This window comes from Nerophis lumbriciformis, linkage group LG29 (assembly GCF_033978685.3).
Source record: "Nerophis lumbriciformis linkage group LG29, RoL_Nlum_v2.1, whole genome shotgun sequence".
NCBI lineage: Eukaryota > Metazoa > Chordata > Actinopteri > Syngnathiformes > Syngnathidae > Nerophis > Nerophis lumbriciformis.
The window spans coordinates 20166400-20178593 of record NC_084576.2 but is presented as its reverse complement, the minus strand read 5'-3'; the positions used below and the strand labels follow the sequence as shown (position 1 = coordinate 20178593).

At 39.9% G+C, this 12194-nt stretch overlaps 1 protein-coding gene across 1 annotated transcript in view; it reads right to left on the bottom strand.

Annotated features, from left to right (window-relative positions):
* Positions 1–12194, bottom strand: part of pik3c2a (phosphatidylinositol-4-phosphate 3-kinase, catalytic subunit type 2 alpha) — an 82272-nt gene that overhangs the window by 46761 nt on the left and 23317 nt on the right. The window contains exon 3 of the mRNA XM_061924815.1: positions 968–1065. Coding sequence (XP_061780799.1) covers positions 968–1065 — 98 coding nt within the window. The remainder of the gene's footprint in view (positions 1–967; positions 1066–12194) is intronic.

The window sequence follows — 12194 nt, the reverse complement described above, 5'->3', positions numbered from 1 at the left end:
TACTCTGTCTAAACCCAAATAATGTGCCTCTCACCTATTAACATTACATTTGGTTTTACATTAAAGGGGAACTGCACTTTTTTGGAATTTTGCTTATCATTCACAATCATTATGAAAGACGGATGTATTTTTTTTTTTAAATTACATTCTAACTATTAAATAAACGTAAATAAAAGTCAGCTTATAGCGGAGCCAATGGAATCTCCACTATTCCGCCCATAAAATCAGATAAATAGCCATTCAAAAATACCGCCAACAATACTCCATTTACATTTCGTGACTTCATTATTAACCAAGTATTAGTGATATTGTTATTATAAGCGCTAACGCAGAAAAAAATATTCAGAGCGGCGTCGTGATCACGACCATGTGTGCCTATGTTTACATCATCGAGTGGTCTGCTGTTTCCTCGTTTCCCTGCTCCTGGGAAGTTTATTGTAGATCATGCCTTTCACCTGGAAAGTAGATGGCTGAGGATATAATACAACAAGATGGTACACTTCGACAGCCATTTAGGACCTGGAACTGATGAGAATGACACGAAAAGACGCTTGGTCCCCCCGCATGGTCCTCCGTTTCTTTGCGAGGATTATGAGACATTTTTCATCTAAATGGGAATATATGAACATCCTAGCAGTCGGCATCCTAATGACAGCAGACATTGTACAGTAAGTGATGCTGTATTATGTTTGGCTCTCATGAAGTCTGCAATGAGTAATAATCAGTGATGAAGAAAAAAAAAAAAAGCATGTATATAAAACATTAATAGAGGTGTTTGGACCACAGCTCGCATAGGCTCTATTGTAAGCAGACTTTTGATCTGTGTAAAGCAAAGTGTTTGATACAACTCTTGCAGCCTTGTTTATTTGTATTTTTTGTATGTCCCTAATCTCTTGTAATTTTCTGATGCGGGCCATGTTTAATTATATTTTTGGAATAAGCCTGGGGGCAATAAAACCGCTGATACCTTGTTATATCTTTGCAGAAGGAAACCACTTCCAGGTTCTGAGCGTCTTCTTCTTCCAGAGCGGCATTCTTTACCAGACCTTTTCCTTTCCCCTTGTCCTGTCAGAGTCACAAACACACACATGCTGAAGGAACTTTTGCACACATTGTATGCAATAAGCACTTTATCAGCATCACATGAGCTCGCCATCCTATAGCTGGGTTGGATATGATATCATATCCAACTTACTTCTGCACGGCTTAATTCACACGATGGTCAAGCAGCTTGAGCGTAACATTAAAACAGGTGAGAGTGAGTGTAGAGTTTGAGCAGAAAATGCCGTATTGTTGTTTTGTTCTTAGGGTGTTCCAATCGTTCAAATTCAGAGATAGGAAAGAGCTTTCGTAGAGTCCCGAAAGAAGTGGTTCATAAAGGTAATAAAGTCAGGGAAAAACGAAAGTGCGTCGAAGGAAATGGCCCCTAAAAATATCACTTTCATTATCTTGTGGAATACAATCGGACCATGCTCGTGTCTGCAGTGATCACTTTGTAAAATGTTTGTTTGAATATTTAAATTGTTTGAGAAACTCTCTGTGATGCAATGGAGTTTATTCTCTACTATATTAGTAGTGTTTAAGAGCAGAACTAAACGTAAAAAAGGACAAGAGATCGGATTATTTTGATTTCTTTTGTGGTTGCTATGCCTAAATATAACTGAAAACCTGCTTGTACAAATAAACTAATGTCATGTTAAGTCCTAGTAATAAATATTTTAATTGTTGGTCCAATCCACCGTATTTTCTTTCTCTATTTTCATCACAGAAACTAAAAGCTTAGTTTTTGTTGTACATGTAAGCCAAGTACTTTATTCGACACGGATGACCACATAGCGTCTTTGGTGATATTTGTTAGCATGAAGAAAATATAATAGTATTAATAAACTAGATTTATAAATCTCTGGTAGACTCAACAGCATATACTCAATCTTGATATCGCTAGCAAACATTGCTGAACACCAGGGACATCTATAGCCAAATAACGACAAAATATGAACTTTACACCCTAAAAAACAACTGCAGACATGAATTGCAGATGAGACTAAAGTTGTAGCAGGAAATCAACTGCAAACAAACATGTCCTTTTTCTCATTAGCGTCACGATCACAGCAGCACCGCACTCGTTATGTCAATCCAATACGTTACTTAGCGATGCACGAATAAGTCGAACTTTGTCTTTCACGGATTAATGTTTAATTTGTGGACCCCTCAGATGTAAAGACATGATGTTTTCTTCTCTAAATCCTTGTGAGTGTCAAATGAAGTACATGATAAATGATTTAAATATTTTACAAATATATTTTTCTTAAGAGTGGAAAAATCCAATCCATCCCATTTAACCTAATTTTCTCATTTGTCTATAAACCTTTTAAAATACGCCCAAATCTGCACTGATTCAGGTAAATAAACAGTAGCCTAATAGGGATCTCGACCATTGCCTGAAACCCGTAAGTCTGCGGATGTGCCTCGAGGTCATGTGATTGCAACCCAGCTATTCATTTTAAGATTTATGTTTGTTTTAGTAGCGGGGAATAAAGCGGTTTATCCCCAGCACACGTCAAGAATTAACACGTCCTCTTCCGGGAGCTCACAGTAACACGTTGTGCTTTTTACACGACTGTCTGACCGGAGGAATGCGCTTCCCTTGGCACAGGAAATGCTGGAGCAAAGAGGCCACGCCCCCTCTAGCGCCTGGCGTTTCGGCGCTCTGCAAAAGTGCTCAGTCACGGCATTGGGAGTGTGTGATTCTGACATCACTCCCGGCGAGGGTGGGAGACGGGGAGGAGATGGGTCTGGTGAAATGTTTGGAATGTGGATGTCATAGTCCCATTGGAGACGTCTGAGGGTTTGAACACACAAACTACTTGTTGACCCAGAGTGTCACAATCAAACAGGAAAGCAACAAAAAGACTTCCTGAAAAGGCTGACTGTCAAGTCACACAGTTCAGAGTGACCACTGGTGATCACGCAGGCCACAGGAAAAGCTTGCATTGCAAAGTTGCCAAAAATATATATTTTTTTCTTTGCTAAAAAAGCTTTGGGTTGTTACTTTATAGTATCTTAACAATGTGACTTGTTGCTCAATTCACACCATTTTTCCAGTTTAATTTGTATTAAAGCACCTCCAGGCTGTGCTTTGTGACAACCATGCTTTTAAAAAGTTAAAGTACCAATGATTGTCACACACATACTAGGTGTGGTGAAATGTGTCCTCTGCATTTGACCCATCCCCTTGTTCACCCCCTGGGAGGTGAGGGGAGCAGTGGGCAGCAGCGGTGCCACGCCCGGGAATCATTTCTGGTAATTTAACCCCCAATTCCAACCCTTGATGCTGAGTGCCAAGCAGGGAGGTAACTGGTCCCATTTTTATAGTCTTTGGTATGACTCGGCCGGGGTTTGAACTCACAACCTACCGATCTCAGGGCGGATTACAGCTCCACATCGGAGCTGAGCGCGTGATAGCAACTCTTTGAGCAACCACAACATCTATTTAGCGTTGGGAGCACACAACGTGATTAAACAGAGATGGGGAGTGCAAACTCAGGGTGGGAAATAAAATAACAAATATCAGCATAGACATGTAATCAATATTACCGTATTTTACGGGCTCTACTTTTTTCCTACACTTTGAAGCCTGCGGCTTATAAAATGGTGTGGCTAATTGATAGATTTTTATTCGCTAACGACCATAGTGTTTTGTATTCAACAAATAATTTTTATAAAAAACACCTGTGGAGACACTAAAAAGTTGTTTGTGCTATGGAGCCATCTTTTGGACAAATTCGCTCACTGCAGGTGCTGCAAGTTGTTCTTTTCTTTTGTTTAGTGCCTTGAACCAGAAGCACAAGTGCCGTTCCGTCTACTAGTCATCCACAGCGTTTCTATTCGTATGGTCTCTTCATTCATCACCCCAAGCAACGTTTGTAAATTTTACAATATAACTAAAACAATTCATACTCACATGTTTGAAAGTTTTGTTTTCATGCATATTTGTATGCACTACTGTAGGGTAATAAAGCTAGCGTCGTTAGCATTAGCTAACACGTTTACAAGCGTCTTTATTAGCACTATTAACTTACAACGGCATTCTTTTTGTATTGTTTCAGTTTCTCAAATTCCTCAGTAAATTCACCAAAATGTCACTGTATATGTATATGTCACTGGCGGTATAGCTCGGTTGGTAGAGTGGCCGTGCCAGCAACTTGAGGGTTGCAGGTTCGATCCCCGCTTCCGCCATCCTAGTCACTGCCGTTGTGTCCTTGGGCAAGACACTTTACCCACCTGCTTCCAGTTCCACCCACACTGGTTTAAATCTAACTTAGATATTGGGTTTCACTATGTAAAGCGCTTTGAGTCACTAGAGAAAAGCGCTATATAAATATAATTCACTTCTCTTCACTGTGGAGTTATTGAGTCTGTTTAGCTGATCGGAGAGTTAGCTTGACAACGACTTCCATTTTGTTTGATCGGCTGTTTTACTGCCATGTTACAGGCAAAGTTTGGAAACAGTTATGTATGAAAATAAATCTTCACAAAATCTTTCTGAGAAAATAACTAATTTCACAACCTTTATATCTGTAGCTTATAGTCCGGTCTGGCTAATATATGGAAAAATGTTTTTGTTTTTTTTGTGGGCGCGGCTTATATTCTGGTGATAGATTTTTTTTTTCTGTGTCGGAAGAAACCAGAAGTTGCGACGCAAGGTTGGTTGCATGAACTGAGGCACTCACTCTCTGACAACCGAGCAACCCAGGCAGTGATCACTGATCAGTGGGAGTGACACACTAACAGCCAATCAGGTAACAGTATCAACTATCAGGTTTGGTGTGGTTGCAACATTTTGTTGTCTCGCAGTTTATTCTCTGCATGAAGTGGGAAGAGAAACTGAAAATAAGTGCTGCACAAAGCAAAGAAATTGTGGATAAAAGAGAAAAAGTCACCATCAGTATGGCAGATTTGTCTATTTTTTGTCAAACGGACCATAGTAAGACCAATGTGGTCTGTAAATGATGCAAGGCACTCGTCCCTATCAAGACTGGTAATACCACATCACCTTAGCCGCGCTCGCCCTTTAGAGCACAGCTGTAACTTCCTGGCACTAAACCTGCAGAAAATAGAGTCTCAGGTTTCTTTATATTATCACAATTTTGCACTATTTTCTTACACTTTATTAAACATTTCTTACACATTCCCTATTGTTGCACTTTCATTTTAAGAACTTATTGTTAAGCGTTCAATGTGATTTTAAAATGTTGTTTACATCTTTCGTCGAAGCGGAGAGGATTATATATATATATATATATATATATATATATATATATATATATATATATATGCACGCGCCCGCGCAACAGAAAATACATCAAAACAAAACTTTTTTTTTTTTCTTCATCTTTTTCCATTTTCACACATCTCTGAAAGAGGTCCAGGGAGCCACTAGGGCGGAGCTAAAGCCTCGGGTTGCTGACCGCCGGCCTAACTTCACGTATTGCTTCCGAGGAGTGTAACGGCGGCCAGCCATGATGACTATCAAATGCCGTTAGTCAGCACGCTCGCCTCTTATGCGGATGATCGCGGTTCAAGTGCGAAACGGAAATGGCGGGGACCTAACCGCAAGGTGTTACAAGAGTATGTTATGCATAATGCAAATATGAATCTTGGCAAAGGTGCAGGTGTTAAAATAAGTGAGCATCATTTCTAGGTTTTTTGGGAAATCTTTACGCCACATGAGGCCGGGAGCTGACCTGCCGTACACTCAAGACGACGGTGTGGGGTTTTGACCGCGAACCACCTGCGTCTCTCAGCTAATGGGGCTAAAAGTCAACAATTGTTACAATTTCATACTCAGGAAACCAAACACATACACAGGGACAGAGTACAGTAAGACAGATCTGTCTTTGTTTGGAGCTCATGTGATTCCTGTATTGACTAAAGCCTTCTCTCAGTTTCATCAGTGTGATAATCAGTGCCGCTGGTCTATTGATTGAAACATCGGTGGCTTGTATTGTACAAATAATGGACTTGTGGCGACTTGTGGCAAGCTCTGCAATATACATCAGAGTAAGCAGTGACGGCGACAACAAATCAAATTCCTCTTTCGATCGGGAAGTGACTGGCGACTACAACCACTTCCTGCCGCGCACTAAAATCCCTCGCTGTGTCTCAGTTGGCGCATTTCTCTACTATTTTCAGTGCATACTCTAAGTGCGTTCAAACTGACTTGAGTGCCCTCTCTGCATTCAACATCTTAAAAAGTAGTGAACAGAACAATAAGGTGGAAAAAACATGTGTAGAAGAAGAAGACAAAGACAAAATGAGAAGGAAAACATCCAATCTTACGAGTCGTCGCCATCTTGGCTACGTAGTGAAAGGGGAGCTACCAAAGACATATACACTAGACCAGGGGTGCCCAAACGTTTTGCCTCCGTGGGCCAAATTTTCTTAACTAAAAGGGCCGGGACCTATTGTTGAGCTGCGAGCATCCCCTAGAGCAGTGTTTTTCAGCCTTTTTTGAGCCAAGGCACATTTTTTGCGTTGAAAAAATCTAGAGGCACACCACCAGGAGAAATCATTAAAAAACGAAACTCAGTTGACAGTAAAAAGTCGTTGTCGCAATTGTTGGATATGACTTTAAAGCATAACCAAGCATGCATCAATATAGCTCTTGTCTCAAAGTAGGTGTACTGTCACCACCTGTCACATCACCCCCTGACTTATTTTGAGTTTTCTGGTGTTTTCCTGTGTGTAGTGTTTTACTTCTTGTCTTGCGCTCCTATTTTGGTGGCTTTTTCTCCTTTTTCTGTATTTTCCTGTAGCAGTTTCATGTCTTCCTTTGAGCGATATTTCCCGCATCTACTTTGTTTTAGCAATCAAGAATATTTCAGTTGTTTTTATCCTTCTTTGTGGGGACATTGTCCATTGTCACGTCATGTTCGGTTACACACTGTGGACGCCGTCTTTGCTCCACAGTAAGTCTTTGCTGTTGTCCAGCATTCTGTTTTTGTTTACTTTGTAGACAGTTCAGTTTTAGTTTCAATCTGCATAGCCGTCCCTAAGCTTCAATGCCTTTTCTCAGGGGTACTTACCTTTTGTTTATTTTTGGTTTAAGCATTAGACACAATTTTACCTTCACGCTGCCTCCCGCTGTTTCCGACATCTATAAAGCAATTAGCTACCGGCTGCCACCTACTTATATGGAAGAGTATTACACGAGTACTCTGCCGAGCTCTAGACAACACCGACACTCAACAACAACACATCATTTGCAGACTATAATTACTGGTTTGCAAAAAATATTTTTAACAAATAGGTGAAATCAGACAATCTCCCACGGCACACCAGACTGTATCTCACGCCGTGGCACAGTGGTTGAAAAACACTGCCCTAGAGGGCCACCAAAAAAAAAAAAAATTTCAGCTGTGGCCCGTATGGGCCGCACTGGTACATAGTTGTAAACCACTTCTCCACAACAAGAAGTCTGGAGCTCAAATCAGAGAGAAGTTTTTAAGCGCAAAAATTATGACTAAAGTGGCGAAGCTGTATTTTCATTTGCACTTTAATTTTATTGAAAGATAGGTTAAAAAAATATAAAATAATTCATTTATTGAAATATTAATTATCAATCTATTTTATTTCATTATTATCTAGTGAGTGTGGACAAGACAGCGGTGAGTGACAAAGTCGAACGCCAGACTAAATCTGGCATCCAATACAATTAGTAATTGTAAAAAAACAGACTTTAAAAAACAAAACTTAAAAATAAACTGCAGGTTGTTTTCTATGTCCTGTTTTGTCTAAAAATAGAACAAGCACATTCTGAAAATGTACATATTACAAATAATCCTCTTGGCAAAACACTAAGTTAGTTGAAAATTCTGAGGAAAAAATTGGTGCAGTCTCAAAAACTCCATGGAGAACACAATTAACTTAGACTTTGTCTCAGTTTTTTTTACAAATCCATTAAACTTTAAGCACTTCCTGTTTAGGATTCTCATGTTGGCAGTTCACCATTAAAAACATTTGGAAAGGCAATAGTGTTTCTTCAAAACGCCGCGTTGGTGAAATCCGCAACTGCCACAACACATTCATTTATCATCATTCAAATATTACAATTATAATATAAACAAAACAATTATCAAAATGACACCATAGCCAAAATCAAAGGTAACATACTGTATTTTCCGGACTGTAAGGCACAATTAAAATAATTTTTCCCCCCTCAAAACTCGTAAGTGCGCCTTATAACCCGGTGCGCCTAATGTAAGGAATACGTTTGGTTGAGCTTAACCACCTCAAAACTATTTTATTTGGTACACGGTGTAATGATAAGTGTGACCAGTAGATGGCAGTCAAACATAAGAGATAAGTGTAGGCTGCACTATGACGGGAACATGTCTCAAGTAAACAACACCAACATTTTAAATGTTCCATTGAAAACATAGAACAATACACACGGCGCTAAAAAAATCTATCAAAATGTTTTAGTACAACTTTGGTAAGCTATGAAGCTGCACCGCTTGAAGGATTATCGACGCATTAAACATACAAGTATTATTATGGTGTGTGTATAAGGTAAGACATTATCTGGCGTTTTGTTTCGCAATATTATGCAAAAGCAACTTTTCTTACCTTCTGGTACCTGCTGATCAGGTTTTGGGATCTGCATAAATCCTGAAAAATTGCACGCGTCCGCGGCGACTCAGTAGTCGATAATCTTCTTCTTTTTCCTTTATCTTCTTGTTATGGGACATTCATCCTCCGCTGTTGCCATTTCTAATATAAAGTAGTGTAAAGTTCTTACTTATATCTGTCAGTAAACTCGCCATGAAAGCGCTAAAACATACGGGTGTAGTGAGTATACATTATTCACCCAAGGAACTTTAGTTATTAGAGTTCCGGTCGGACGTTTTTTCACGGAACACATTTCCAGTGTTGTTGTTTCCGGATGAGGAGATGCTGCTCCGTTATTGATTTAAGTCAAGTCTGAATGTCATTAAAACAGTTAGCTCCATCTTTTGACACGTCTTCCCCTCCCGTCCTTGCACACTACACCGCTACAACAAAGACGACGGGGAGAAGTCGCTGCCGAAGGTGAGCAACGTAAATAAGACCGCCCACAAAACGGTGCATCCGGATGAGACTGTCAGAAAGTGGCATGAAGATGATCTATAAAACATAATCTCTGCAACATTTTGACCAAAGAACCACCATTACATGTTATGTAGACCACAAGGAAATGTTTTCCATTTAGAAAATAATAATAATAATTAAGCAAGTTGCAAACAGCCCCTTTAACTACTAAACAATTGTGAATTAACGTAGGGAAAGCAGACAGATATCTTGTGTACTGATAAATGTTGGTGCTAATGCTCCATAGAGTGGTTGCAATTCCCCCATTAAAAAAAGAGTGAAGAAGCGTGGGAATATTGTGATCGTCATTTCCGGTCAGCACAGTAATACTTTTGGGACAGCACTACATTTTCAACTCAGGACCTTAGTACATGGTGTGGACACATTGTACCAACGGAAGTATTCCATTCACACGGTCTTCCAAAACAGATTTACAAACAAAAGACAATTGCGCAACTACTACATCTTCTCGGAGTCCGGTCTGCTGTTTCACAATTATTTCCTGTTCTGTGCCGGTAAACAAGGTCAAAGTTCAGGAGATGGCTGACTGGAATCTGTGCCACATCACCTGACAGCGCACTTTGTCTGCTGAGTTTGCTGCTGCATACTTAAGGTGCAATTAGAGCGTGAAATAAAACATCCACTCACTGAATGGCAGCACACAGTCAGGTAACCGTGCCAGAGCGGGTGAAAATCAGCTTGCACGGGGGAGACGGGGGCAGGCACGGACTTGCTCAGTCTGCCAACGCAAAATGCTTCTCTGGGTTTGTGGTATCTTGTTGACAAGCTTCATGGGCCGCGCAGCTTTCTCACAAATCTGGGACGAGGACATAGTGAACTGATCACATGTCCACTTTACTGGACTTCAATAGTTTTGTTGATCATTGTCTGGACGCACCTTTACATACAGCACGGGACACTTCTGGAATGTTGCTGTGCATAAATACGAGGGATGCATGATTCCGCAAAAAGTAAATGACATGAACCAAGATTTTCTTCCTTAGAATTGAGATTGCTATTCTTCGGGAGGATTTTATTTCTTCACATGAGCGCAGGCATACACCATGTTGGGATGAGTACTAATCAGTGACGTGCGGTGAGGTTGATGGCTGGTGAGGCACTGACTTCATCACAGTCAGATTTACAAACATATGAACCCTAAAGAGTATCTTATTCACCATTTGATTGGCAGCAGTTAACGGGTTATGTTTAAAAGCTCATACCAGCATTCTTCCCTGCTTGGCACTCAGCATCAAGGGTTGGAATTGGGGGTTAAATCACCAAAAATGATTCCCGGGCACGGCGCCACTGCTGCCCACTGCTCCCCTCACCTCCCAGGGGGTGAACAAGAGGATGGGTCAAATACAGACGACAAATTTCATTACACCTAGTGTGTGTGTGACAATCATTGGTACTTTAACTTTACACATACAAACTGTAGCACACAAAAAGCACATTTAATAAAAAAAAACTTATTATGGTCTTACCTTTACTTATAAATTAAGTCCATGCGCCGCAACTAAAGCCCTCACTTAAACTTTCCACGTGCAAAATTGAATCTATTTAAAAAAGTGTCACCGAGGGTTTATAAATGTCGCCTATACTGTATGAAACTACAAAATAACAAACACGAAGGCTCCAGTTTACACGAGGACCACTTTATTTACCTTCTTTCAAAAACTTCCGCTCCACTCAGTGTCATCACTTCCGCTCTTAGCGCCTTCAAAATAAGAGCTCAAGGCATATACTGTATAACAGCGCATAACAGGAACTTAACATCACAAAGAGGAAAGCCCATGAAAATAGGTTACAAAAGTTATTTAATAAGAAGCCAAAAACTGCAAAAACAATAATGTTCGTGTTGGAGGAGTTGTGAATTAGATACACCTGCAGTCTGCAGGTGTACCTAATGTTGTGGCCCTGCAGTCATTCACAACTCCTCCAACACGAACATTATTGTTTTTGCACTTTTTGGCTTCTTATGAAATAACTTTTTTAAATAGATTCAATCTTGCACGTGGAAAGTTTAAGTGTGGGCTTTAGTTGATATAACAATTCTACGGCGGGGGTGAAGGAGGCGGGATTACTGGAGCCTCAGCCAGTGCGTCTTTTGCAGCCGTTTTATGATCGCTCAGCACAAGAAATACGTTACACACATACAGTTGTTGACAAAATACAATGTACATTATATACCTCAGCTAACTAAACTATGGAAATGTATAATATAATTCATATAGCAATACAGTCTCACTGCACAGCAGGCCAGCAGTTAACCGAGTCCGCAATCCATGTTGAGGCACTGAGTGACGTGCCTCAACTGGCTGCTGATCACCGCACTGTCTCTTCTCAGTATTTGAACGGCAAATGTGAAAATTCAGCGATTTTGAATAAAAATAATCTAAAACTGGTGAAGTTAAATGGAAAATAACTTTATTGTATAATCACTGGATACATATTACAATTTAATTATTTTTTTTTCTTTTTACATTTTTTTTATTTCCATAATGGCAGGTGAGGCCCCGCCTCACCTGCCTCTAGTGACTGCACGTCACTGGTACTAATAGAGTACCAATACCTAGTACGTGACAAACGATACCGATACCTAATGGTACCAATTCCAGGCACTTTTTTGTGTGTTGAAAAATGTTATTGTTTTTGATAATAACATTTAATTTTCATTGCAACATTTAAAAATGAGCTGATTATGATATAGGGCTGGGCCAACAAAACGATATCAATATGTATTGCGAAATTAACATAATCGTTATAGAGTTTCCCCTTAAGGTAATTAAATGTGGTTGAAAATAAGGGCTTTTTTTGTACTTGAAAACGAATGAAAGAAATATAGTATATTCTAGCCTACAGAAAAAAAATCACACAAAGTCAGACGCTATTTTTTACTTTTATGACCAATTTTATGATAAACAATGGCACAATTCCAACAGGTTTTACCTGCCATGTGGCCTAGTGGCCTAGTGGTTAAAGTGTCCGCCCTGAGATCGGTAGGTTGTGAGTTCAAATCCCGGCCGAGTCATACCAAAGACTATAAAAATGGGACCCAT